We start from the raw sequence: 27,523 nt of genomic DNA on the forward strand, positions 1-27,523 counted from the left end.
TGTAGGGCTGGGTAATCTAAATATAATTGCAACACAGTGGTACCTTGGGTTAAGAATTTAATTCCTTCTGCAGGTCTGTTCTTAACCTGAAACTGTTCTTTACCTGAGGTACCACTTTAGCTAATGGAGCCTCCCGCTGCCGCCATGTGATTTCTGTTCTCATCCTGAAGCAAAGTTCTTAACCCGAGGTACTATTTCTGGGTTAGCGGAGTCTGTAACCTGAAGCGTATGTAACCCAAGGTGCCACTGTATACTACTTCAACAAGTTTCCAGAGTGGGGCTGAGAAGCTGGAAGTTTAGATGGTCAAATACATCCTGTGGCCTCACTTTTCAAGACCACCAACAAATAGAGATAAGAATTAATATCCGATTCGGGCAGAACGTGAAATATGACTTAACCGAACTGTTCATCATGCCACCATATAATATTGGGTGTAGTCCATCTCCAATGTTCTGATTCCCCCCCCCCCAATAAAAATTGCATTAAAAGGAGGGGGTAGAAATGTATGGTTGGAAGGGTATTTGCAAGGGTCCTCTAGTCCAATTGGCTGCAATGCAGAAATTGCAGCTAAAAAATCACTGGCAGATGGCCATCCAACCTTCATCTGAAAACCCCCAGCGAAGGAGAGCCTACCTTGTTCTGAGGGGTCCAGTCCACTGTTGGCAAAGGCTTAAAACAGCTGCCCCCAAAACCAGCAACTCCCACTAAGCATACATAGAAAGCTGCCTTATGTACAGAATCAGGCCCATTGCGGAGACCCTTCTGTATTGTTTACTCAGAGATAAGTCCTGTTCAGCAAAGGTCCCTTGCGCCTTTCATTAGAAGCTTCCCCCTTGTAGTTCCCCCACTCTTAATGGCTTCCTGCTGTTCTGGTTCCCTGACCCACGGCAGCTGCCACAGTGCCAGAGCAGCGGACGGTGACGCTGGACGTGGACATCAACAACCGCACGGACCGCCTGGAGTGGTGCAGCTGCTACTACCACGGCAATTTCTCCCTCAACGCCGCCTTCGAGATCAAGCTGCACTGGATGGCTGTGACGGCGGCCGTTCTCTTTGAGATGGTGAGAGGGGTTGGGTAGGACTGTTCCTTGCTGAGAACTGGCAATAGAGAGTCGAAGGGTGGGCCAGTTTCTTTGGTGCGAGGAAATAACAGCACTGCTGTAGTTAGGCCTATAATTGTGGAGTTATCTAGGTTTCCGTTGTCCTGCTGAAGAATTTGGTCGTAAACCACAAGTTTGTGGTGTTGCTGTGCCATCATATGGGCCCTGGCCAGTGGCTCCTCTAGGCCTTTCTACCTCTCTCTCTCTCTCTCTCTCTCTCTCTCTCTCTCTCTCTTCTCTCTTTTCCTCAGTGTGGCTCTGCTCCTTCTCCTTCCAGGTCCAAGGTTGGCATCGCAAAGCCACTTCCTGCGGGTTTCTGCTGGTTCCTGTCCTCGAAGGCCCGTTTGCGCTGCCCAGTTACTTGTACGGAGACCCCCTTCGAGCCCAGCTCTTTATCCCTCTCAACATTAGCTGCCTGGTGAAGGAGGGCACCGAGCACCTCTTTGATGGTAAGGAAGAGAGGGAGGCAGTGGCACCTTGGTGACTCAGGTGAGAGTGGAGGGTCTGCCCTGTCCCCCCCGGCACAAAGCCCAGCAGTGTCGCTCTTGGCTCTGCTTGGGTCCTGTGGAATCTGAAGTTGGGTGCATGGGATATTTCAGTCTTGTGGAGCACTCTACCGATAGAGATTCAGCGGGTGCCTTCTGTTCCAGCTTTGAAATGCCTGCTGAAAACTCTTCTATTCTGCTGACAATTAAGAGTGCACACTTCTGCAATGGTTAATTGATGTCTCTTTTAACTTTTTCATGTCTGGTTTTATGCCTTTATCGCTGTAAACTGCTTTGATTTATTTTGTTGACCAGCAGTATACAATTATTATTTTTTACAAATAAATCATAATAATTAAATTTGGAAAGGTGTTGTTTGCACCTGCTGATGACAGGAGGAGATTCCCTTTGCTCAGTTTCAAAACTCTGCTCACTGTGGCACTTGGATTTGGGCAAGGAGGTAGTCAGTACTCATGCGTTCCTCATTTTCAGTCTCTCCCTCCTTCCTGCCCTGTCTCAGATTGGCATGGGAGACACTTAAATTATTGTGTGTGTCCTAATTTCCCCAAAATTTCCCTGATAAGTCACTCATAGATTTGTGTAGGCTTCTCCTCCTTCTGGATCCTCCTCCAGTTTTAGTTCCTGCCTTTACCAAAAGCTGATGGGTTTCCTCCTCCTCCTGTCATCTGGTGTATACTCTGCGGGGTGTTTTTTGGAGGTGCTGTATTTTTTCCCTCCTGGTTTAAAAATCTGAGCCCCTGTCCATCTTGCACCCAGGACACAGCCCTCTGGCATGTAGGATCTGAGTGCATCATAATGCTGGCTGGGGGTGATGGCAGTAGTTCAAAACTTCTAGAGAACAGGAGGTTGGTGAAGACTGGAATTTGGCAGCTTTCAACACTCTTAAGGGGAGGTGGGGCGCTATAGTCTCCCAAGAACCACAAACGGATTTCTTGTTCTAGCAATGACTGTGTTAAAGCAGTGTCCACCTCTCCATTTAAGACTTCATGATGAACGTCCTGCCAGGTGGTCATGTCCCTCATTCCACCACCACTACCCCCGCCTGCCTCCCCCTCCCCACACCCAATATGGAGTGATCCAGACTTCTGCTGTGCAATTGCTTCCACTGTTACCATAGTTACCTCCCTTCCACCCCAAAATATTTCAGACTTAAGGTGCTTTCTGGGAACATAAAAGGAAGGGAACAGCCGGTGGCTTTTCCCTGTCCAGTGATGAGCCAAAAGGCAGGAGGGGCTTCCTCGTCGCAAACAAGTGGCAAAGATCCCCAAAAAGGGGAATGCCGAGTTATGAAAGCTAATCTGCTTCATTTGTGTCTCCAACCTGAGTCTTGCCAGCTCTTGGAACTAGAACCTCTAAATATGGCATAGTGGACCATTGGAGGTTCTATCCTTTTCCTCCCTCCACCCAGTATTAATACTGTCTCCCCTGAGACTAGCAGCAACTCTGGCAGAGAAGGAGAGGAGTCTTTCCTACCCGCCCCTGCTGCTTTCTGACATGAGTTCCAGCACTAAGCTATGGCCCTCCCACATGCATGTGCTTTAAGGAAAGAGGGCTGGTGCAACAACCTGACCCTCCTCCCTACACATCCAGACGTCTTTAGGTGCAATCTGATCCTATCCTGCTAGCAGGGTTGGAAAGTCACCCAATTGTTCTCTTCCAGGCTTTGAGCCAGAGACCTACTGGGACCGCATGCATCTCCTTCAGGAGGTGATCGCACACAGGTAAGCCTAGAAGAGGGCAGGCTGAGGAGCATCTGTTTAACCCTTGAGCCACAAGAAGGGCAGTCACTTGTTGGGGGGGTGGAGAGTGATCAGGGATGGGGAAATGAGATCAATAGGGTTTTCTACAGGAGTCTTAGCCAGTGTGGTGCAGTGGTTAAGAGCGGTAGACTCGTAATCTGGTGAACCGAGTTCGCGTCTCTGCTCCTCCACATGCAACTATTCTTCTTTATATAACCTTCTGCAAACAAGCTGCCAGGTTCCTGCTCATGTGCAGAATGCAGTCATTCCTCTTGTCACTTAGGAACATAGGAAGAACCTGCCTTACTCTTTGTCAGAGCACCGTGTCTACCTAATTCAGTACACCGACTGTCAGGAATTCTCTAGGGTTTCAGGCCTCACCTGGAGATGCCAAGGGAAAAACCCAGGACCTTCTGCAGACAAAGCAGATTATCTCTACCCCTGACCTACTGCCCTTGCCCTATCCTAGGAGGCTGCCTTGTTCTCCATTGGCCCATCTAGCTAAGCACTGCTCCCACTGAGTGGCAAGACTGGCTCTCCAGGGTTTTAGGAAAGGAGTCATTCCCCAGCCCTACCTGATGCTGCTGCTGGGGCCTGAGTTTGGGACGCTTCTGCAGGAAAAGGTACAGCCCTTCCGTGATTCCTTGCTAATTTCCTTCTGCAACGTTTTCTTCTCTCTAGGTTTGGGTTTGTGCAAGATAAATATTCTGCCTCTGCATTCAACTTCCCTTCAGAGAACAAACCCCAGTACATTCATGTCACAGGTGAATACTCTTCCCCCCCCCTCCTTCTGGGATTGTGACCCTCAAGATACAAAGCGTCCTGTGAGCAGCTGGCCTTGTATAAAACCACCAGAACATCCAGCAGAGAAATATGCTGAATGAGGAGATGAGTCAGCAAAAGTTCCCCAGCAAGCGATAACTGCTTTATCATTGAAGGCAAAGCTTTGCAGCAGAGTAGTGGGCTAGGTCAGGGGTGGGCACAGTGCTTTTTTTAAAGAGGAGGTACTCAAGGGTACGCAGTACCAGCACCTCTCTCTTTTTTGTTAAAAAGTGTGACACTTACGGTAACAACTTCATGGTGAATACCGGCACCTATTTTTCTAGGAAAAAAGCACTTGGAGGGCAGAAAGGAGACTGGCAAAGGGGAGGGGGTGCCAATCTGATTTGCAAGAGACTAGCAAGGGGTGCAGCCTCCCAAGGCTGCAGCAACAACAAAGCAGTTTCTCATATCAAGACTAGGCTTCTGAAATAAAGAATGCTTCAAAGTAGCCAGGATTGGACTTCTGGCATCAATTCAGTCCTGGTTCTGAAAACCAGTTCCAAGGCTCAGAATGTGCTCAGAGGTACCCTTTTCTTCCATTCTAACTGTGTCTTTTGCTCTTGGCTCCAATTGGTCAGGGACTGGTTGGTAAGTGGGCTGTAGAGGAATCCCATAACACCCAAGTGCCTCGGGCAATCGAGTCCCCTACAGCCCGCCTACCAACCAGTCACCAAAGAGTAAGTTGCTAGAGAGGACCCTGGAAGGCAGCTGTCCTTCTCCAGAGGGGAGTGAGCTTAGGGCGAGGTTTGTCTTGCCCTGGGGCCCCCACCCACCGGCTTTCCTTCGTCCAATGGCACAAGCTCTTTCTCAAAGTTCTGGCAAAAGGCTTGTATCGCTGCATCTGATTTGCTCCTCAGCTGGAAGGGCCTATAGCAGTGGGGAAGGGAAAAGCAGCCTCAGCCATGTATACCTGAAGGAGTGTCTCTACCACTGTCATTCAGCCCAGACAGAATTCCAGCACTGTGTGCCTTCTGGCGGTTCCCTCACTGCAAGAAGTGAAGTTACAGGAAACCAGGCAGAGGGCCTTATTAGTGGTGGCACCCATCCTGTAGAACACCCTCCCATCAGATGTCAAGGAAATAAGTAACTATATAACCCTTAGAAGACAGCCCTATATAGGGTAGGCAGCCCAGTATAGGGAAGTTGTTTAACCTTTAATGTTTAATTATGCTTTTATATGTCTTGGAAGTCACTCAGAGTGGCTGGGGCACCCACTCAGATGCGTGAGGTACTACTACTACAAATAATAATAATCAACGCAATAAATATTATTAGAGTTCAAGGGTAGCCCAGTGAGGGGTGTGGCTCGGGGGGAGTTCAGAGTGCCTGATAGTGAGGCCTAAAGTTTTTGACTAGCCTTTCTGACTTTAGTAATAAAAAATTAAAAAATGTGATCACCAACCCCCTCCCTCTTTGAGCAAGCTTGTGGCAATAAGGTTGATTGAGCAGAGATGTTTTGCAAGAGCTGTACTGCTAGCTCATGCTGCAGCTGTTTCCAAAAACCTCAGCAAAGCAGGTTTTACAAAGGAGGCAAGCTCTCATTTTAAGAACAGAACTAGTAGGCTTGCTAACTCTGCTGTAAGTTGACCAGGGTCCCAGTATGCATCACACACTGACATGTACCCATCACTAACCTAACTGCAATATGAGATTGTTGCTGCTTTTTTAAAAAAACGTGCTCCTCTTGATTCAGGGACGGTGTTCCTTCAGCTGCCATACTCCAAGCGGAAGTTCTCTGGGCAGCAGCGACGGCGGCGCAACTCCACCAGCTCCACCAACCAGAATGTCTTCTGTGAGGAGCGCATCGGCTATAACTGGGCCTACAACACCATGCTGACCAAAACATGGCGGTCCAGCGCCACTGGGGATGAGAAGTTTGCTGACCGGCTGCTGAAGGACTTCACCGACTTCTGCTGGAACAAGGACAACCGGCTGGTCTCCTTCTGGACAGGCTGTCTGGAGAAGATGCACGCCAGCGCCCCTTGAAGAATCCCCACCAGCCACAGAAGTCAAATGTAGCTGCAGTTAGCTGTCCTGGAAGAGTGGGTGCAAAGAGCATCTTGAGAAATCCTGGGCAGGCTCCTGGGAGCAAGGTCTCAGGATGCCACAAATGGGCTCTTTTCACAGGTGCAAATGGATAAGTCTTACTATGGGAAGGCGACTTCCTGCCCAAATGGAGGACAGCCTGATGGACATCAGACAGCAGTGGAAGAAGAGCAGAAGCTTTTTCAGAAAAACGAGCAAAAACTTTTTCATCTTCTGAAAATGCTCATTGGGAGTTTTTTGTGCATATGTAAAATGTTGTACAATATTTATGGAATAAAAACACACTGTTCTCCTCCCATTGTCGGAGTGGTGTATTCATTGACTCTCGCTGCTTGCATGTGGCTGCTGGCAGGCAGCAAAACAGAGCTGCAGATGGTTGGATCCAGCAACTAGATGATACAGTAGAAGCAGGAAAAGCACATTAAAGGGGAGTGGAAACAGCACCTCTTTAGGAACACGGGTTTTACTGTTGCCTGGTGTGCAAACTCACTTATCTATCTGATGTCATCCATTGGCTAAAATGACTCAGGAGCAGCCAGGTTTGTTCATTTCACAGAAATTGCTTAGATGATTGCCTACACTTTTTGCTTCATAACTGTTTAGCAGAGCTAGAGACTCTCTTCTTTTTTAAAAATGAGGGCTGGCCACCCCCATTCCAGAGGGGAGGCGAGGACCAGTGGAGAGAAATCAAAGCATTGGACCCGGGCTAAAAATAATACAGTGGCAAAGGTAAAGGGACCCCTGACAATTAGGTCCAGTCGTGACCGACTCTGGGGTTGCGGCGCTCATCTCGTTTTATTGGCCAAGGGAGCGGGCGTACAGCTTCCGGGTCATGTGGCCAGCATGACTAAGCCGCTTCTGGCAAACCAGAGCAGTGCACGGAAACACCGTTTACCTTCCCGCCAGAGTGGTACCTATTTATCTACTTGCACTTTGACGTGCTTTTGAACTGCTAGGTTGGCAGAAGCTGGGACCGAGCAACGGGAGCTCACCCTGTCACGGGGATTCGAACCGCTGGCCTTCTGATCAGCAAGTCCTAGGCTCTGTGATTTAACCCACAGCGCCACCCGCGTCCCTTACAATACAGTGGTACCTCGGGTTAAGTACTTAATTCGTTCCGGAGGTCTGTTCTTAACCTGAAACTGTTCTTAACCTGAAGCACCACTTAAGCTAATGGAGCCTCCTCCTGCCGCCGCACCACCGGAGCACAATTTCTGTTCTCATCTTGAAGCAAAGTTCTTAACCTGAAGCACTATTTCTGGGTTAGCAGTCTGTAACCTGAAGCGTATGTAACCTGAAGCGTATGTAACCCAAGGTTCCACTGTAATAGAAAATATCTAAGGATAAGAGCTATTTGACAGTGGAGAAGCCTGTCTCAGAAGGTGATGGATGGGTTATTCCTTAGCTGGGGAGGCATTTAATTAGAGGCTGGTTGGCCATTTGTCATTGTTGCTGTGGCTGGATCATGTATTATAAGACCCTGCACTGAGCAAAAAATTGGATTGGGGACCTTTCCAACATGATTCCATGAAGCTAGATAAGCAAAACTGGAGGAGAGAGTGCATCTCATCTTTCTGCATCAGTGCATGTCCAAAAATTGAGTAGATCCATTTCCTCACATTCCCAAAACTACCTGGGACTGTCAGCAATTATGCATGAGTGATGATGGAGCTGCATTCTCACATCACCGAGCTCAATCCTTGCCTGACTTGTGTTACTCAGCGCTTTCCTTCAAAGTGGGTGGTTGCCATGCTGGGCTGTGTGGCTTCCAAGAAGCTTCTGCTCGGAAAGGTGTGTGCAGAGAGACTGAATTTCTCTCTCTTATTTATTGCTTTTAATAAATCCCTTTTGCCGGGTGGGGAGTCGGTTCACGTTCTAATGAGGTTGAAGGTTTGGAGGGGAGAGCCTTTCTGCAGGTTCCTTCTCCACAGACAAAGTCTTTTCAAAACCACAAAAAGGGCTCCAGCCCCCATGTAGCTTTCAAAATACAGTGGTACCTCGGGTTAAGTACTTAATTCGTTCCGTAGGTCCGTTCTTAACCTGAAACTGTTCTTAACCTGAAGCACCACTTTAGCTAATGGGGCCTCCTGCTGCTGCCGCGCCACCGGAGCCCTATTTCTGTTCTTATCCTGAAGCGAAGTTCTTAACCTGAAGCACTATTTCTGGGTTAGCAGAGTGTGTAACCTGAAGCATATGTAACCTGAAGCGTATGTAACCCAAGGTACCACTGTACAACCAGGCTCCTCAGATGTGGTTTGCTCTCCAATTGACATTTATAGCTCACCTTTTCCTTCAAGCAGCTCAGGGTGGTAGACATGGTTCTCCAACTTCCCATTTAACCTCACAACCCTGGGAGGTAAGCTAGGCTAAGAGTGAATGTCTGGCCCAAGATCAAACACTGAGCTACATGGCCGAGTGGGGATTCGAACCCTTGTCTCCCAGGTCACCAACTAGCTTTGTCTGTTGACATCTGCTTTATATACCATTTGACTGCAGAAAACCACAAAGTGGTACCATGCACATACAGGAAACACTGGGCTGCATGGGATGTGTTGGCAATGCCCCCTCCCACTCATTATATATATTATTATATATTGCTCTTGTGATAGGAATTTTATGGTCTTAGATATATGGCAACGTTCATAACCACACGTACATAGATCAGCACAGGAAAGCCAACCTGGAACCATTTTGATTCCTAAACTGAGCAAACCTGGAACCATTTTGATTCCTAAACTGAGCAAATGTTTCTCTGCATGGTCAAAATGGAAAAGCCTCCCCATTGTCTCTTCCTTCACAAATCCTGTCTTAATCTGTGTTTGAATAAGGGTGTGAGCCTTATCATTACAAGACTGCCCAGGCTCCCCAAGAAATCCAATCAAGTAACCTGCCAGACAGGAAATAAATAAAGCGACAGGAGAAAACAACATGCAAATGTTCTGTTTTAGACCGCCTTATCTGAGGGGTGGTCTTAGGTTACACCCCTTCTGTGATGAATGCATAATATTTCTGGGGGTGGTCTTGATCTACAGGGTGACAATTTCAATAGTCTTTATAAGGCCTTGCAGGCCATTGTTCTGGGTCCTCTTCCTCTCCTGCGTGTGAGGGGAGCACCCTGTTGCAACAGATCAATAAAGATCAAGCTTACTAGCTGCTTTGCTTCTCAATATTCTCTGGTTGGCCTCTGTTATTTTCTCCTACCAATAGGGAACCTATGTAAGGACTCTATATGGGCTCTTGGGTACCCCATAAGGGAAAAGGACATATTTTTATTTACAACAGTGGGGGGAAGTCAGATAAATAACTTCATTGTTGTGGCTTAAGTGGGGCAGTCCACTGATCATGGGGATACACAGTATAGGGAATCCCCATTTATTTTGCAGCTCAGGGAGGTATATAAGCAGCTGCAGTAGGAGAAGAGGAAAGAGTATGAATAACAGCTGTGAGTGGAGAAGGCCTTTTTCCCAACCCTTTGAAACACCCGGGAAACTCCACAAACATGCTGCAGCTGGAACTGGGAATGGGACTGCTGAATGGGACACAGCTGTGGGACGCCTGAGAAAATACCATCCACCTGGGCAGGGTAGGGGGTGGGCTGCCTATAAAATGGCGAGTCTTGCATGAGAGTCGCTAGAGGTTGGCTTTTTCCAGGCACAGCAACTCTTGTGGAGCTTCTGTAGGTGAGTTGAGAGTTTTCTGGACCCTGTGTGAGATCCCAGAGGCTGAGTGGGTGGATAGATCAGCAGGAAAATGGATATTGTCTCATATGCATTAGTAACTTTGTACTGCGTCTGAAGAGTTGTGCATGCACACGAAAGCTTACACGCAGAACAAACTTAGTTGGTCTCTAAGGTGCTACTGGATAATTTTCTAATTTATTTATTCCGACTGCGTCAGACCAACAGGGCTACCTACCTGAATTTGTACTGCGTGTAACTGTATTTTTGCAATGTTTTTGTTTAAGCCATCTGTTGTTGCTTCATCATTATTTTTTGTACACCGCTTAGAGATATTTTTTAAAGATATTACAGAAACGAAAAAAATCAATCGGCATAGATTTTTGGAGCTGAGACTTTTGTAGCAAATACAGTGGTACCTCGGGTTAAGTACTTAATTCGTTCCGGAGGTCCGTTCTTAACCTGAAACTGTTCTTAACCTGAAGCACCACTTAACTAATGGGGCCTCCTGCTGTCGCTGCACCGCCGGAGCACGATTTCTGTTCTCATCCTGCAGCAAAGTTCTTAACCCGAAGTACTATTTTTGGGTTAGCGGAGTCTGTAACCTGAAGCGTATGTAACCTGAGGTACCACTATAAAGAACTGGGAACAAGTCAGCACCTTTAGGACCTTCTGCTGCCCCCTAAGCTGGACCTCTAGGAGAACCCCCACCTCAAAGCCGTCGCCTGCCCCCCCCACCTTGCCACGTGCGCTCCGACACCCCCCCCACCTTTGCAATTGCAAACAGGCTGAGCGACCCCACCCACGTGCTCGGGTCCTGCCTTGGGGCGGGGCTGATCCTGCATCTTTCTCGGCGTGTGTGTGGGGGGGGGGTGAGTGAGGCCGGCGCGCCCCAGGGCGTCTTCCTGTTGGGGGGGGGCTGCTACCAAGAAGAGGAACGGGTGCCGCTGCTGAGTTGCCCAGGAACGGGTCATTTTGTTCACTGGATTTATACCCCAACTTTTCCCTCCAAGGGGTCCGGAGTGGCAAGCCTGATTCTCTGTCCTCGGTTCATCATCACAAGAGTAAACTGTCTAAGAGGTCATGATTGAGGTGTGATTTTAAATGAAAACCTAATTTCCCCCCTAGTTGGGAGCCTGCAATTTGCGGGTGGGAGCTGGCTAGAGACCCCAGACTCTAGTCTAGAAAATCCTTTTAGCCATGGTAATAGTAACTTTTCCTCCAGGGAGTTGTCTAATTTCTCACACCTGATAAAGTTTTGTCTCTCCGCTCCCTAATTTCCTGATTGTGCTAGTATAAAACAAACCACCTTGGTGCTGTTCCTTCTTACCAAATAATTTGTCAGAAGCTGAGATTTGAACCCAAGGCCAGAATTCTATTACTCGCTGGAGCCTGTACTTTTGTTCCTGTCTGCCCTTCCCAGTATTGATATAAAATAAAAAGGGACCCAAACAAACCACATTTTAAAAACAGTTTCAAGGGCCGCGCTTCGTTTAGATAATTCTGTTGGCAATTTCCATCTTCAGAGCCACAGTCTAATTTACTAGATAGTCCATTTTAGTTAAAATGGTTAAAAAAAACCTAGGAGTTCAAGCATGGTGTGAAGAAAGCAAATAGAAATAAGCTTTTCTCCCAGTGCAAGAACTTAGAATCATCTCTTATCTTTCTCTCTTTGCACACATACACACACAGAGAGAACGAGAACCAGTTATGGCACTAGGACCTGGGAGACATGGGTTTAAATCCCCACTCTGCCATGAAACTCACTGGTTAACCTTGGAGCAGTCATTCTCAGCCCTGACGTACCTACCTCACAGGGTTGTTGCAGAGATTAATGGTTCCTTGTTCCCCACAGAAGAGGCCACGCGTGGACCAAAAAGGTGAAGTGGTTCACAGCCCTGCTGAAGAAGAACCCAGAGCCATGAAGCAGGAAATCTGTTCAAGCTCTCCAGCAATCCCCTTGGGGCCTGGCAAGATTGGCAGGTACTTGGGGGGGGGGGTTTCCCTCCTCACAGCATCTACATCCCTGCGAGAATCAGCTTTTAATGTTTAATAGGTCATTGTATTTTAGTGTTCTGTTGGAAGCTGATGTGCGGGGTGTAAATTATTATTATTATTATTATTATTATTATTATTATTATTATTATGCCAACTTCTGGAGGCAGGAATAAGACTCAACTTTTTTTTTTGCAGAGAATACAGCTGGGGAACTGGTAATTGCCTAGCCTAAGCCAAAGAGAGGGTGCACTCCTAAGCTTCTGAGAATGTTTTTGGTTTCTTTTTACTTTGTAAGATTGATATACCACTTAATGATTAAAAAAAAACTGGTTATTCTGGTTTATTACTTATTCTGGTTTACAAAGAGAATAAGACACTAAAATTATCAATAAAAGCAACTCTTTAAAAGCAACATTCAAAAGATGTGCTACTGAGGTGTCTTTATATACAGTACTGTGTTTTTTGGTTCATATACCACCTTACAGATATTTTATATGGAAGTTTGGTTTATAAGTATTCAGACAACCAGATAACCGTGTGTGGGTGTGGATTTCTTCAATGCAGGTTGTGCCAGGATGCCTCCAGGTACGTCAGGTCAGAGACAGTCAGTGAGCAGGACTTGGAGAAAGATGGCCTGGTGCTTAGATAGAAGGAGTGATGGTGGCCTGATGGAAGAATGTGGGATTCCTCATGGAGTAGCTGCAGATCCATGAACCTGTAGCCTCAGAGGAGCAACTGCGTCAGGTTCCTGCCCTGCACTATTGAGGCAGTGGCACCACCTGAAGCCATACTGATTGGACTTGAGCACCAGGAAACGGAGGGTGCCTCCAAACAGATGCTGCTTATGGGTGGGTGTTCCTCTCACACGCACATTTTTCACACAACGTAAGCAACAAAAAAGCCAACTCGTATTATACCCTCCCCCCAAAATAATAATCCAGATTTACCCTTTCCAGGGGAAATCCAAACAGTTAACAAAACATGTTGACTAGTCACCTGATCATAGAGTTATAGAGTTGGAAGGCATTCCCAAAGATCCTCTAGCCCAACCCCTTACAATGAACCACAGCTAATATTTCTCCCTCCCCTCCTCAGCTCTTCTATCCCTGTGCTTGGCCAACCTCAGTGCTGCCCCTGTCCTGCTCAGAGAATAGCCCTGCCTTGGCACAACAGCAGGTAAGGACTAGTTTCTTATTATTATTTGCATTGATGTCCCCCCTTTTTTTGCCAAAGAGCACAAGGTGATGTACATCGTTCTCCCATTTTATCCCCACAACAAGGTAGGTTAGGCTAAAAGACGCATTAACTGGCCCCATGATATGGTAGGTGTTCTAGCTTATAGAATGGCTGGGGGTGGAGGGGAGGCTTTTCAGCCCAAGGGCCACATTCCTCTTAGGTTAACTTTCCGGGGGCCAAATGTAGGGGGAGGAAAGAATGCAAACGTTACTTTTCTACTAGTTTAGACACAGGCACACCTTTCTCCAGCTTTGGCTCCCGAGATCTGAAGATGAAGGGCGCTGTGCAAATGTAATAAAAAATAAAATCCAGGCACACGAGAGTCCACGGTCACCTCCCAGCCAGGCAAAAGCACCCAAGGGGTGAAGCAAGGCTGGGATTGAACTTGGAATCTTGCACCTGGGTCTGGTTGGCAGTTTGTGGGGTCCTAGCAAAAAAAAAATCAGTCACCCCAAAGTTGATCCAATAAGCCTGAAGCGTGCCCCGCCTTGCAGGACTGGCGCAATTCATCTTCTGCAGTGTCTTGGGTGGGAGGAAGGAGGCTTGCGCCACTCAGCCGGGTGTTGGGGGTGCTGCTCCTTCTCAAAAGGGCTCTCTGTCCATGTTCTACCTGATGGCACTCTTCTTCTTCGTCTTGGAATGTGGCCCTCTCAGCGGCCATTAGCAGAGCAGGAATGCTTTTAAGGACATCAATAATGAATGTGCTACCTCTGTGCACTCTGGGCTGCTGCTGCTGCTTTAGTGCGGCTCTGGCATCTTTTTGCCACGTTGGCTGGTGGAAAACGAGGAAAGTTGGCTGCGCTGGGTAGCTTAGGGCAGTTGCCTCCCACACTGGGGGCTCGCAGGAAGGGCCACACCCTATGTCTGGATCACGAAGAACAGGCAGGTAGGTGGCAAGGGAGCCTGCCTTCAGTGCCATGTTTCCTTGGGGTAACAGCAGCACCGAGGATGGCACGTGGCACGCAGCCTAGGTGAATCTGGTGGATCACACAGATCCAGCCCCTCCAGGGGTTCAGAGCCCGCCGGCTTCACAAGGCGGTTGCTATCTTGCAAAGTGGCCCGTAAGTCAAGCAACAAGAGGCGGCACTTCTTGAGTTTTAAAAGAACAAGCTTGAGGCTGTTGTGAGTGCTAAGCTACAAGCCTGCTGTACAATCGTGGGGACGAGTTATCTGTGGAAGGGGTGCCCCTAAGATAGCATAGGAAATGAGAAAATGGGGAGCAGATTTAATCACGCGGGGTGTCGTTTAAACTCTGGAATTTGGTCCTTTTAACATGCTTGCATACTTACCTTCCCCATTTTCTCATCCGTTTTCTCTAGGAATTGAAAAGAAAAGGGTGGCGATGGAGGGGGGAGATATTGCTTTTTAATAAGCCTTCCACTGATCCCTTCCTGCCTCTCCTTGTGCTGGATCCAAAATGTACTATGTCCTGCAGTTGCGAAGACCCACATTCTCCATCCGTTGCATCTGTGGAAAACAGTCCCAGGGAACTCTTTTCAGGTGGTTCATAGTCTAAACAGAACCACTTTCGACATTGGGGTCTGCTAAGGACTCAAAGATTTCTTGTAACTATTTTGCAAAGCTTGTTTGCAGAGGAAGGCTTTGACCGTTTGATAAGCTGTCAAGTTTCAGCGCTCATTGATGGGCATCTGCTCAGCTGCCTTCAGAGGTTCCACCTGGACAGAGGTGTATTCCAAGCCTCACAGGAGGAGAACAAGACCAACATACATGGCTTTCCTTAAAGAATATTGGGAACTGTAGGTTTCCTATTGTAGCTGTGAGGGTAAACTACACTTCCCATGATTCCCTGGGGGAAATAATGTGATTTCAGTGTGTGGTGTGCCCAGCAGCTAGCACGCTCCAAGCCACTCTGCTCTCTTTCCTGTTGTGGAACTTCTGCTTTGAGCTGAAATAATGGAAATGGTGTCTCTTTGGAGGCAAGAGAGAGGGAGGGGCATTTGCCACATGCCAGAGACCATAGAAATGTAAGATTGTTATATGGCCTTTGCAGTAATTTTATCAAATTGTTTACTTTTTAAGCAGGATTCCAGATCACAAGGTCCGTTGAGGGTTTTATTTGCATAACTCAAATGTGAGGCCCTCCAGATGTTCTGGGCTACATCTTCGATCATCCTAGATCGCTGGCCTTGCTTGGTTTGAGCTGATGGGACACCAACATCTGGAGGGCCAGCAGTTTCATCTTTACTGTTTCTCTTTTAGTCTTTCTATTTTTTAATTTTTTTTGGTAATTTTCAGTTACATACATTTCAATAGTTTTACAGTCATTTAAATGTTTCAAGATTCGACTTCCTTCCTCGTCTTTCTGTGGTCCCTCTGGTAATTTTCACCATCTTAAATGTTTCTCAATGGGATATTTGCCTCCTGCATGGACCTTCTGTTATAAAATAATAATTACAAATAAAATTTCTTTGAAAATGGCTGCCTGTCTTTGCATTGTGGTTGCTGTTGTTGGTTGGGATCTGAGCCTGTGGCTGTCTTTTGCACCAAGCACTGGATTTTTTTGCCCTTTCCCTTCCCTTAATTTTTTAAAACTTTGCTAGGACTAGGCTTGGATGCCTTGTAAAATATATTGCTGATGAGACACACACACACCTTGATTTGCCCAGAGATGCCTACACATAGAAATTAGTCAATGCAATTTTTTATGCGAAGGTGTTTTTTTTTTAATTGCCCTCCTTTCAAACCTATAATTGGAGACACAGAGAGACTTCATGCAAATTGTCTTAAGGACATATGTGGCAGGGAAAACATGAATGGAACAGTATTCAACCCGCTTAAAAATTTTTTTAGGGGGTGCCATTTTAATGGAAACCTAATTCTCATTCCCCCAAAACAGAGGTCCTTTGAAATTTGTACTCTGGATTTAGGTCTCCAACAACAGTGTGTATGAAAGGTATATGTTAGAGGAAATGACATACAAAAAAATGCATTTTATTACAGCAGATTATTTGCAGCAACAAAAAAAGTATACAGTATTAGGCAACATGTCCACTGAAATGCTGACAAATTTTTGTGAGGACTTGAAAATGGTAATTGCAAACTATTTTGCAGTGTATTTCTCAAAAAAAAGTGTACAATAATGCATGCCTGTATGCGATTCCCCTAATATATGAATTGTTTTAGTGGAAATTGTGAATTTGAGGATTTTGAACAAAAATTGTAAACTGATGTGGAGGATTGGGAAAATGGGAAACAGAGAAAAAAACCCCAAAAGGGGCTGGTCCCTCTCCTTCCTCCTTAACCCATCATCTTCTAGCAAAAAAAGAACTGGGGGCGGAGAACAGCCCTTCCCAGAGAAAACCCCTACAATGACGATATATAAGAACGTGCAGACTTGGTCCCACCAGAGAGCTGATGTTGCACACATAGTCCTGCTCCTGCTCTGTGCGGATAGGCTGGTCTGCCTCCTTTGCCTTTAGCAACCGGAGACAAATATATCCATCTTCTCCCTTCCTCCTGAACCATGGCAACAGATGGGGGTGACTCTTCTCCTGGCTCAGGCTGCAGCCCCGACGTCTGAGTGCCAGGGAGAAGGAGAAATGGGCACTTAGAGACAAGCTGTGCATTAATAAGTCATGCTTTCCCGGCAAATGAAAGGAGAAAAAAAAATCAAGTGTGCAAGCCAGACGGAGGCAAGTTGGAGGCTCGGAAGTCACTCAGGCTCGTGGGGGAACATTGAGCCCAGGGCCAATATCTGCCTCCCAACCTGCTGCCCTTAATGTCTCAAACACCCCTTCACTTTTCCTCATGTCCTCAAGATGTTGGACTCTAGGCCCCATCAGGCTGGGGCAGTGTAGTGTAGTGGTTAAGAGCGGTAGACTTGTAATCTGGTGAACCGGGTTTGCTTCTCCGCTCCTCCACATGCAGCTGCTGGGTGACCTTGGGCTAGTCACACTTCTTTGAAGTCTCTCAGCCCCATTCACCTCACAGAGTGTTTGTTGTGGGGGAAGAAGGGAAAGGAGAATGTTAGCCGCTTTGAGACTCCTTTGGGTAGTGATAAAGCGGGATATCAAATCCAAACTCCTCCTCTTCTTCCTAGTTCAAAATACAGTAGTAGTACCCCAGGTTAAGAACTTAATTTGTTCCAGATGTCCGTTCTTAACCTGAAACTGTTCTTAACCTGAAGCACCACTTTAGCTAATGGGGCCTCCTGCTGCCGCTGCGCTGCCAGAGCACAATTTCTGTTCTCATCCTGAAGCAAAGTTCTTAAGCCGAGGTAATATTTCTGGGTTAGCGGAGTCTGTAACCCAGTGGCGTAGCGTGGGGGGTGCAGGGGGGGCCGGGCGCAACATCTGGGGGTTAGCGGGTGCAAATCCACGGGTTAGGGGGTGCAAATTACTTGCCTTGCCCCGGGTGCTGACAACCCACGCTACGCCACTGCTGTAACCTGAAGCGTATGTAACCCGAGGTACCACTGTAGCTGGAAGGCAAAGCTTGTTTACCCTGTGAAAGGCTCTTGCCACCTTTGCAAGGAAGGGCTTCTGTCTGCAGAAGAGAACAGACAATGAGTCCTGTGAAAGGCACTCTCGAAAAAGCCCACTTCCCAGCAAAAAAAAGAGAGAACATTTCAAGTCCTACGCTTCTTTCAGCGAGCTCTTCCCGCCCCAATTTCACACTCGCAACAACAGCCCTGCGAGGTAGGTCAGGCTGAGACCACTGAGCTTCACGACCGAGGGAGAGATTTTTTGGGGGGAGGTGTTAGGGAGGTCAGCCTCTAGATCTACCAACCCTCCTCGTGGGACGCCTCCCTCCTCCTCCGCCCTGACTCCCTCCGCAATGCCCGCCCACTCCTTTTGCAATGCAGCACGGCTACCGCGCATGCTCCGGCCTCCCTCTCCCCGCCCCGCGCACTCCCGCGTGCAGAGCCGCGGAGCTATTTATAGCCGATGACGTCAGCTAGAAATAGAACGCCGGGGCCAGCCGCGGCTCACGCGCGTGACTGATGGGCTGACGCACGGGCACGCGCCCTCCGCAACCCCTCCCTTCCCTTGCGGTCTTCTTGGCTCCGCCCACTTTGCCCGCTTTTTTACTATAAGGGGAATGCCTCGTCAGGCGTGCGCACGCGCAGCTTTTTTTTTTTTTAATATATAATATCGCAGCAAGGAATCCAACTTGCCCTCCTTTCCCTTGAGCGGCGGCGCTTTACTCTCTGGCGCATGCGCACAGTGTCATGCAGTGAGCGTGTGTATGTAGGTAGGTGGGTGAGTCTCTGCCGGGCGCTGGCCGGTGTGTGGAGCGCGCACGCGCGAGAGCGAGGGAGTAGACGTTTGAAGCTGCGCGTGCGCGAAGCAGCCAGTCGGTCCAGTCAGTCACAGAGTGCGCGCTCTCTCGCCTGAGGTAAAAAAGAGGCGAAGGAGGGATAGCCGTTGCTGCTACTGCTGCTTCTTCTGAGGCGACGCCGCCGCCGCCGCCTCAGCCTCGCTCTGTCTTTGGCCGGCCCTGAAAGGAGCTTCTCCTCGGAAGGGCGCGCACAGCCCCAGCCCAGAGACCCCACCACCACCTCGAGCCTCCGCCTCAGCCCCCGGACAACGACGACGATGAGCGACCGTGAGCAGCTGCTGCAGCGAGCCCGCCTGGCCGAGCAGGCGGAGCGATACGACGACATGGCTTCGGCCATGAAAGCGGTGAGTGGACCGAGCGAGGGGAGCCAAGAAGAAGAAGAAGAAGAAGAAGAAGAAGGGGCTGCTGCTGCTGCTGTCCCACCGCCAGACCCACCCACGGGGAGGATGAGGATGGCGGCCGCCCCCCTGGAGGAGGAAAGGGGGTCGGCGATGGTGACCAAGACTTCTCGCTCCAAATGTATCCCCCCCCCTTCTCACCTCCCTTCTCCCTAACCCTTAAGGCGGATGCCTTGCGATACCTGTCTCTTTTTCTTAATCTGTGGCTGCCCCCCCTTTATTTCTATTAAGTGATCTTAATAGGGTATTGTGGAAGACTTTCTCGGGGAGGCGGGTTTCTGCTTTTCTGTAGTTGGAGCTGGGAAGAGGCTGGGAGGGGGGAGCTCAGAGGGGGTGGGTGCTATCCATGGAATCAGCTGCTGTGGCCCCTTTCTCTCAGGCCTGGTCTAGGTGCCCCCCTCTCTCAGCCCTCCCCCTGAAAGTAGAAGTTGGGGTGTGGGTGGGGATCCCCTGTAAAAGAATGAACTGGTTATAGCCAGTGAACAGATCTCTCCTCTCAGCCTCCCTTCTAAGGCATGCTGCCTGTTAGTCTCCATCCTCTGGGAATGAACTGGGAAAGGGGAAGGGTGTTTTAGCCCCTTTTAGTCTTCTCACCACACCACACACGTATATTGTGACTAGGCAGGACAGGAGTGTGTGTGGCTTTCTTGAGGTGGGGTTAGTCAGGTTATTTTATCATTTCCCTCCCTGTCTGCTTATCAGCTGACATGGGCATTGTCAACGATGGAGTGGGTGTATGTAGTGCACTAAGGGAGTGCCCTTTAACAGCTTGGCGGGTCTGTGTGTGCCAGAAGCTGAGGACAAGCCCTAAGCCATGCGGCAAGGTGGAGCAATAGGGATGTGGGCACTGTTCGAGTGGGGTGGAGACTGATTTGAGCCATGGGTCAGATCTGGCTGGGAAGCTCTTCTCTGCAAGGTTTGTCAAAGGGTTCTATTTCATGTGGCTTTTGTTGGAGAGGTTCCTAACAGTTTGTCCCTCATGCTAATGAGGCTCTGCTTCTAAAACATCTTGAACCACTTTGAAAAAGGGCCTTTTGGCCATACTGCTATCCATCTCCCTTATTTCCAGCAGCCCCTTTTGCATTTATATGGTACTTGCCTCAATAACGTTCCAAATAACTGGTTCAGAATTTTATTTTTGCCTTTTGTTGTTGTCATTTCAATATTCAGCAGCATTAAAAGGATTAAAATTAATTAAGTTTTGATAGTATTCTATAACATAACATGGTTCTAATACAAGTCTGTTTTTCTTATTGCCACTGGACAGGCTTCTTTTTATTTGGCCCACCAAAAAAAATACCAGATTGCATGTAAATGCAGGGCATGTCAGTTTTCTTCTGTGTGATCCAGGTGGTCAGCATTCATCCTCGCTCTGCTATCTTGCTCTAGTGAGTATCAAATCCAAGGGACCAAAATCAACTGACAGAGTTCTTTGGAGGGTTTCCCCTCATGCGTTGGCATTACGAGTTTTCCATGAAAGTATGCTGGCTGAATAGTATTTATGACTACCCAGTTTCCCCATTTTTGCTTGCAGGGGGATTTTGCACACTCACCCCCCTCCTCCCTGCTTCCTGTCTGTTAACACTCTTGATTCTACCTCAGATTCTTTCCTCTGCACAACCTTGGAGATAGTCGCAGTGCTGGATGATTATGTTTCTGCCCATCTGTCTTGCCGCATGCTGACTCTGAGCCTGAGCTACTGTAGCACAAGCACACCCTACTGCTCTGAGGCAGGCTTCAGTAGCAGTGGGGATTCAGTCTTTAAAACAGCTACTCTTGGATACTTTTGCTTCAAGATCCATTTGTCAGTCTGAGCAATAGTCTGACATGTAAATGGTGCAGCTCTGGGGCATCTTGTGGGGTTGGATTGCTGTTTATTCCTGTCTGCTTTTGACCTACTTTTGAAGTTCCCACCATAAAAAGAGCAATTTCATGATTCCAGAATGACTACACATGTATAGTAGTGCACATGCATACCTGGATGACATGTGTTAGGATCTTTACCCAAGGGTTGCAGTGCATCAGAGCAGACATGTTTTCTGAAGGGGAATTATCTTCAAGACAACAGTGCAGTTTTAGAGTAATTGAATATGCAGTTTACTACAAAAAGGGTAGTAAAAAACATCCATATCACTTGAAGCATTGTGGGGTAACTTACTTAAGAGTTAGGCAAGAAAGGAAACAGGGAGGGAAAAGAGATCAGTGTGGATACCTGTCCCAAGGCAAAAGATATAGGAAATGACTCTTTCAAAGGCATCTGCCTTAAATCTGGAGATTGTCAATTGCACTAGATTTGCATTAGTTATTCTTTACATATACTAAAATGATTAGACACCCTGACTCTTGATAACAAGGGGCACCATACAGAACATTCCTGGGTGAAGGCTGTGAAGGAAGAACACAAATGTTGGCAAGCTGTAGGTTCCTTTGGGACCCTTTTAAAACCAAGTGCAAAAATAAAATAAATGGAGAAGGAGGAAAGAGAAGGATTGGGGGAGGGGGAGTTAGGGCTATCTGTAAAAGAAAGAACCTTCGCTAGGAATTTCTCTTATAGGCTCTGTTATGCGAGGGAGGAAAAGAGTATTGATAGTGCTCCTGTCATGGGGTGATGAATGTAAAGGTCTGGGGAGTGCAAGAGGGGTCCCTTGCATACATGGTTTGGGAGGAAGTCCCTAATCTTAATGTGTGGCTTAGTTATTTGCACTATCATTCTCCAGTGCTTCCTGCTTTCCCTCTCCAGGGCCCTGCAGTGCGAATCACTAGGTGCACTGCAAGGAAGCAGGGTGTGCACATACTCCAGAGGTCTCTGGCCTGCTGCATAGAGGGTTTGTGTTAATGGTGACAGCCAGCACATGCTTGCTCCTTTCTTGCCCTGGGTGTCTAAGCCTCTGCTGAGGAATACATTTTCAGGCAAAATTTAGATTTTGGAGCCAAGGTGCTTAGAGAAGTATATAAAATGGGGACAGGGCTTGCATGCTTGTTAATAGAAAGGATGGCTTGTCTCACTCTACAAAATACAGTACCTGGCAATGTCATCTTTGTTGTTGGCATAATTTTCCATTTATGTGATGGGCTCAAACTATTATTGTAGGACTGTGAAATGGTTATAAACATCATTCCTTTCAACTGCTCATTTGATTCTGCCTTACTCTGGCCTCATCTTTTTGGAGACTAGAAGTGATGGGAGTCTTTACCACAATTCTGCATACTAATTATTGGTTTTAGAACAGATTCAACATTGTATAACATGGTTTGATACTCTAGGGTAAGGACATCCATTTAGAACTGTGTCTTGCTGAAATCAGTGCTACTAGTTCAGGTGCAGCCATATTTAACCATGCTAGTAACCTTAATGCTTTCAGCATGTCTAAACAGGATCATCTTGCTGGTGGTGGGGTGGGGTTTGAACATTTTCCCCATTTGAAATTATATTGGTTGATGTTTCACAAGGGAATTTATATTGCCTCTTATATTGCTGTCTGCTACATATTCTTCCCTATTTCACGAGAAATTGAGATGCTGATCCTAATAAACAGTGAAATTAGAACATGCTGCCACTCCAAAGAGAAATATAGAGAACTTGCACATTCTTATCAGTGTTGTGTAAAAGCCAGCCCCATCTTGTATGCAAGCCCCTGCCCTACCTCTGGGTAGAGAGGGGGGTAGCATGCTAGGTCAGAGTGTAGGTGTTTGGAGGATTTCTGAGTGCTTTTGAGCAGTGTTGCCCAATGGGCACCTGCACGAGAATAGGTGGTTGGCTAACACTAGTCAGAGGTAGTGGCACCTCCAAGCAATGTTGCCAATCAGGAGAGTGGTTTGGCATAGCTTCAGGTTGCTGTGTCCAGTCTTCTGCACCCTTCTTTTCTGCTCCAGAACAAGAAAAGACAGCAAGGGGCAGAGGTTTACCTCTTTAGCTTGCATTGCTGGCTGTGTGTCATGCTTATCGGAGAACATCACCACACTTGCCATGGTAAGCAGGTTTGCAGAGGCTTGGTTCTCATGTACAAACTTCAGTCAAAGGTTTTCAGCTTAAGACATCTTTGCTTTATGGTGAGGATTTTTGTCTCAAGAAAGCATGCATAGCATTGTGTGGAGAGCTGCCCAATTTACTTGAATGTGACCCATATCGCCTACATTTAGTAGGCAAGAAGTGAGCCATACTGTGAAAGTGGAGCTGTATCTATCCTTTCAGAAGACAAATGGACAGTAACAGGTAGGGGCAGGATTCCCTTAATCAAGACACCCTCCTGTCTAACTAGTTCCTCACCCTTACCCATGTGGTAAAGGAGCTGTGGAGCAGTATTCTGTTAAAATGAAAGGTGGAATGAGTTATAAATGTGAATAGGAGCAAAGGAATTTTATTTGGTAAAAAGTGCATTATTCCTCCTGTGGGCTTACTATTTGCTTGTCATTGAGCCTTTTGCAGTGCTCTGAAAGGAGCGGTGCTTTGCTCTTTTTTTTTTTTTTTTTTGGCCTGAGCTAGATTTTAGTACAGGGTGTTCCATTGGTCCCGTACACACATATGGCTAGCTATTTATACTAGAGACATAAGTAGAATTATTTGTTAGTGGACAGGACTGCCACATGCCACGTAACTTGTGACGTAGACAATTGAGTTCATATCTACATTTCCAAGATGAGGACTCTGTTCATTTCCAGATTCCTTATATAGGGAATTTCATTAGCTGTAATTTAGGAGACGGAAATGAAAGAAAATCAATTTTAATAATACAAAATTTCCTCATTTATATTTCTTCCTCAAATTGAGTTAAATGTTGTAGAAAAACTGTGATGTTACTTCTTGGTTTGTACATTTGTAGCTGGTTGATTGTTGCATTAATTATGTCTCACACTGAGTAAGGTTTGCACCTCCCTTAGTTGGTCACTTAAAGCACTCAACCCTTCTAATTTTTTTTCTTTATGGAAGTTGCAGTATCATCTTCCCACAACAGGATGGCTTTGGGCTAATTTGCCTTCCACACTTCCACAGTGGATGCTGGGGAGCTAGAAGATATTTCTCTTTGCTCTACTCCTGCTTCTTACTGCATGCTGCCTCCAGTTTTCAGCAGGGCAGTTTCCATTGTCTTAGCAGCCAGATCATTCCTTCCCTAAGCAGTCACAGACTCAGGGAAGTTATAGCTGCATTTCTGATTCTCAGCTGATGTGACTCTATGCAATGCAGGGATCCTTTTTCTCAGCCTATGAAAGATGAATCAACTGGGGCTGAATATGTGTTCCAAGGTGCTAAGATTATGTTTTTATGAGCAATCACTGAAAAAGGGCTCATGGACTTTTAAGTCCCCAAATCCTCTGTCTCAGTAAATCTAATGGGCCTTAGGTGCTGTTCTTTAATGGCATTTATTTATTTAGTAGCAAACCAACACAGCTGCTATTCTAGCCTCTTTTGAAGGCATAAAAATTGAAGGTGCCATATCTGTGTAGGAATAAACATTATAAATTCTTAGTCACCCATACCTTAATTTTAAGTGCAAGAGAATTTTCCAGCCCTGTAATCTGTCATTATTATTGATGTTGCTTTGCGCTTACAATATGAATGTTGTCCTCTCAATACTTAATGTAAAATCATTCCGCTTCTGCCTGAGGGTGGAGATACACTTGAATCATTCTCTGCTTCCTACGGTGTCCTTACTATGTTCATCAATGCAAGGCAGAGTTACTTTAAACCTCCAAATGGCTGATGAGGTGAAAAACTGTTGTTCATGTGTTCCATGTTCAGAGAGCAAAGAGAGATCTTTTGTCCTTCTATTGATTAATGGAATGGAAGTTCCAATGTTGAAAGACTAGTTTCTCTGCAACCATAAGGGCCCAGAGAGTCTTTTGGCTTTTGTAATAGATATGGGTGAAACTTGTACATGTGGTATGGTTTGGAGGATGGTATATCTGGCCCCCAAAACTTGTCTTAATATCTCTATGTGCATTTGCAGGTGACCGAGCTGAATGAGCCCCTCTCAAATGAAGACAGGAACCTGCTGTCTGTAGCATACAAGAATGTAGTTGGTGCCAGGCGATCTTCCTGGCGAGTCATCAGCAGCATAGAGCAGAAAACCATGGCTGATGGGAATGAGAAGAAGCTGGAAAAGGTTAAAGCATACAGGGAGAAGATTGAAAAGGAGTTGGAGACAGTATGCAATGATGTTTTGGCCCTGCTAGACAAGTTCTTGATCAAGAACTGCAGTGACATTCAATATGAGAGCAAGGTCTTCTACCTGAAAATGAAAGGTGATTACTACCGCTATTTGGCAGAAGTCGCTGCAGGTGAGAAGAAGAACAGCGTTGTGGAAGCATCAGAGGCTGCCTACAAAGAAGCCTTTGAAATCAGCAAAGAGCACATGCAGCCCACGCACCCAATCAGGCTGGGGCTAGCACTCAACTTCTCCGTCTTCTACTATGAAATCCAGAATGCCCCTGAGCAGGCCTGCCTTCTAGCCAAACAAGCCTTTGATGATGCCATTGCGGAGCTGGACACACTCAACGAGGATTCCTACAAGGACTCCACGCTTATCATGCAGCTCCTTCGAGACAACCTCACTCTCTGGACAAGTGACCAGCAGGATGAGGAGGCAGGGGAAGGCAACAATTGAAGAGCTCCCCAGATCACGGCTTCCCATCAACCACCACCTCATCACCATCACCAATACTTCTTTGCCACGATCACACTATGTATTTAGTGCTAAGCATAAATGTATTGTTGGCACAGCTGTGAGGTCTGCCAGATGCTGCTTCAGATGGGGCTTCATGGGCATTGCTGGACTAAATGGTGTATCAGCCCTGTTTATCATAGTGGCATATTGTGCAGGAAGAAACTTAAAATGAGGCATTTTAGTTTCATTTGATTCATATTATATGGGTTAATAAAAGAGTGGAAATGATTTAGGAGAATTGATCGGAAATTGAATCTTTAAATTTCCTGCTTGGAGTGGATTATGTCAGTTCAGCAGTACATCTTATACATGCAAAACATGGAAGTGGCTCTAAGCAGATGTGAACTGATTTTGTCCTGTTCATCAATTTTAAAATGTGAGGTTCTATAACAATCTGTGTTTCACTCTTTATGTGCACAGACTTGGTTTCAGGCAATGCATCTTGAGGTTTTGATTTTGATACTTGTAAGCTTTTTTTGCAGTTTTGAAGAATCATGATTTATTTTTTGTAAATTCTTTGGCTGTTCAGTTGCCTGTGTATTCTGACAGCGCAGTGTCAATGTTAGCCCATGTTAAGATGGATGATGAGATGCCAGACTTCTAAATTAAGTGTTTTGGAATTAAAGAAAATAAACTGCTGCTTGGGGGAGATAAGTTGTAAGAAGTTGTGTGTTTGTTTGAGAGTATTTAAACCCACCCACTAACCAAAGTTCTCAAGGTGACTTACAAAGTACAATGAAATAGGAATTTCTAGAGAGGGGCAAAGGTATATTTAGATTTACCTGCATTCCTCAGATGTTCCTTTTGCTGCTGCTGAATCTCTGGGCCACAGCATGTCTCAGAGGAAATCGCCATCACCTCAAAAAGGATGTTAGCCTCTCAAAAAATGGGCTTCTTAGTGATTTCTCACAGCTTCTGCTGGCAGATACAAGATGGAGCAAATAAATTTACAAGCCTTCTTCAATTCTCAAATATTTGCAAACTAATATGCCCGAGGTGTGTAACTATAGGAATTAAATAAGCTCGTTAAACCTGCAAGCCCCTTCTCACTGATTAACTGGGTTCCAGTAACAGGGAAATGCAGAGTGAATATTTTGCCCCAGTTGCAATGAATGCCTGACTGATTTACTGCTTGTGGATGAGGCATGAGGTTTTCTTCTGTCCCATGGGTGCCAAAGAACTCTGCTGGTATGCCAGCCTTACACAGCTTCACTTTAAAGTATGACCAATTGCATAAGATCCCATCCTTCTTTTTGACCTAGTTACCTACTGGAGTATCACATTCTGGAAGTTAAGGGCAGATTCCTGGAACATTCCTTTGTTGGGAACAAGAGACAATAATATAAAAGCCAGTTCCTTATCATACATGTCACACATGTGCACTTAAGAGGTGGAGCTCTCCCAGGCTGCAGAGAGATCTGGCCTGACACAATTGGAGTATCATGAGGAGGCTAGCATAGCAACAAGAAATGAGAATCTGCCCAATGAGGCTGCCTGAAGAATGAGCAGACATAAATTCCTCCCTCTAGCCTGGGATATTCCTAGTGCCCTTCACAGGAGGTCTTTCCTGAATTTAGTCCACCCCTACCATTGCCAAATCAGGTTCTATTGGTGGTGGTGGGGACTCTTGATTTGAACTGGGGGTGGTTGTTTTTTTTAGACTGCTGCTCAAGTGTTTTAAGACATGAGACAACCATTCTGCCATAATAATTGTTGTTATTATTTATTGAATTTATATACCACCCTATACCAACAGGCCTCAGGGCGGTTCACAGAATAAAATCAGAATATAAAACCACAAAATAATAAAACATAATAAAAGTAAAAACAACAAGCCAATCCCCCCAACACATTTTAAAAGGGCATAGGATACAGAAGCCCAGTCCTGAATTTCTGACAAGTGGATATGAAGGGGTTTGGGGCCATATGTTTAGAGTTGCAACAATTCCACTGCATGCTTAAAAAGGGCCCAATGCAGCCTGGCTGTGACAGGAGTTGTAGTCCACAACATTGAGGGGACCCAGTTGAGGAAGGCTT

At 46.6% G+C, this 27,523-nt stretch overlaps 3 protein-coding genes and 1 long non-coding RNA gene across 17 annotated transcripts in view; 3 read left to right on the top strand and 1 right to left on the bottom strand.

Annotated features, from left to right (window-relative positions):
• Positions 1-6,512, top strand: part of DEPDC5 (DEP domain containing 5, GATOR1 subcomplex subunit) — a 55,963-nt gene extending 49,451 nt beyond the window's left edge. For 11 of the 12 annotated variants that reach the window (XM_083716837.1, XM_083716835.1, XM_083716844.1 and 8 more), the window contains 5 exons: positions 893-1,062; positions 1,379-1,550; positions 3,268-3,328; positions 4,028-4,110; positions 5,862-6,512. In XM_083716837.1, the coding sequence (XP_083572963.1) occupies positions 893-1,062; positions 1,379-1,550; positions 3,268-3,328; positions 4,028-4,110; positions 5,862-6,154 (779 nt within the window). In that variant the 3' untranslated portion in view covers positions 6,155-6,512. Of the gene's footprint in view, positions 1-826; positions 856-892; positions 1,063-1,378; positions 1,551-3,267; positions 3,329-4,027; positions 4,111-5,861 lie in introns of those variants that run through there. The other variant, XM_083716838.1, reaches the window with a different exon arrangement.
• Positions 4,131-5,850, bottom strand: LOC310834330. Its single transcript, XR_014559194.1, has 2 exons — positions 4,585-5,850; positions 4,131-4,548 (listed from the first exon to the last, which is right to left on the bottom strand). It is a non-coding gene; the product is annotated as an uncharacterized lncRNA (long non-coding RNA).
• A 457-nt stretch (positions 6,513-6,969) lies between the features above and the next one.
• LOC310834262 (uncharacterized protein) lies at positions 6,970-15,565 on the top strand. 3 transcript variants are annotated; one of them, XM_083717812.1, is made up of 4 exons: positions 6,970-8,005; positions 11,747-11,874; positions 12,985-13,065; positions 14,445-15,565. In XM_083717812.1, exons 1-4 carry the CDS (start codon positions 7,877-7,879, stop codon positions 14,449-14,451), a joined length of 345 nt encoding a protein of 114 aa, XP_083573938.1. In that variant the 5' UTR covers positions 6,970-7,876; the 3' UTR covers positions 14,452-15,565. The 3 variants fall into 3 exon arrangements, 1 of the variants encoding a protein (XP_083573938.1); XR_014559122.1 differs by lacking the exon at positions 6,970-8,005 and adding an exon at positions 9,808-9,894; XR_014559123.1 differs by lacking the exon at positions 6,970-8,005 and adding an exon at positions 9,808-9,894 and having other exon boundaries at positions 11,750-11,874.
• A 2,700-nt stretch (positions 15,566-18,265) lies between these two features.
• Positions 18,266-26,150, top strand: YWHAH (tyrosine 3-monooxygenase/tryptophan 5-monooxygenase activation protein eta). The gene is made up of 2 exons (XM_083717698.1): positions 18,266-18,770; positions 24,770-26,150. The coding sequence occupies exons 1-2, from the start codon at positions 18,684-18,686 to the stop codon at positions 25,424-25,426; spliced, it is 744 nt and encodes a 247-aa protein (XP_083573824.1). The 5' UTR covers positions 18,266-18,683; the 3' UTR covers positions 25,427-26,150.
• Positions 26,151-27,523: the final 1,373 nt, after the last annotated feature.

This window comes from Podarcis gaigeae, assembly GCF_964106915.1.
Source record: "Podarcis gaigeae genome assembly, chromosome: 16".
In the NCBI taxonomy this organism is placed as follows: domain Eukaryota; kingdom Metazoa; phylum Chordata; class Lepidosauria; order Squamata; family Lacertidae; genus Podarcis; species Podarcis gaigeae.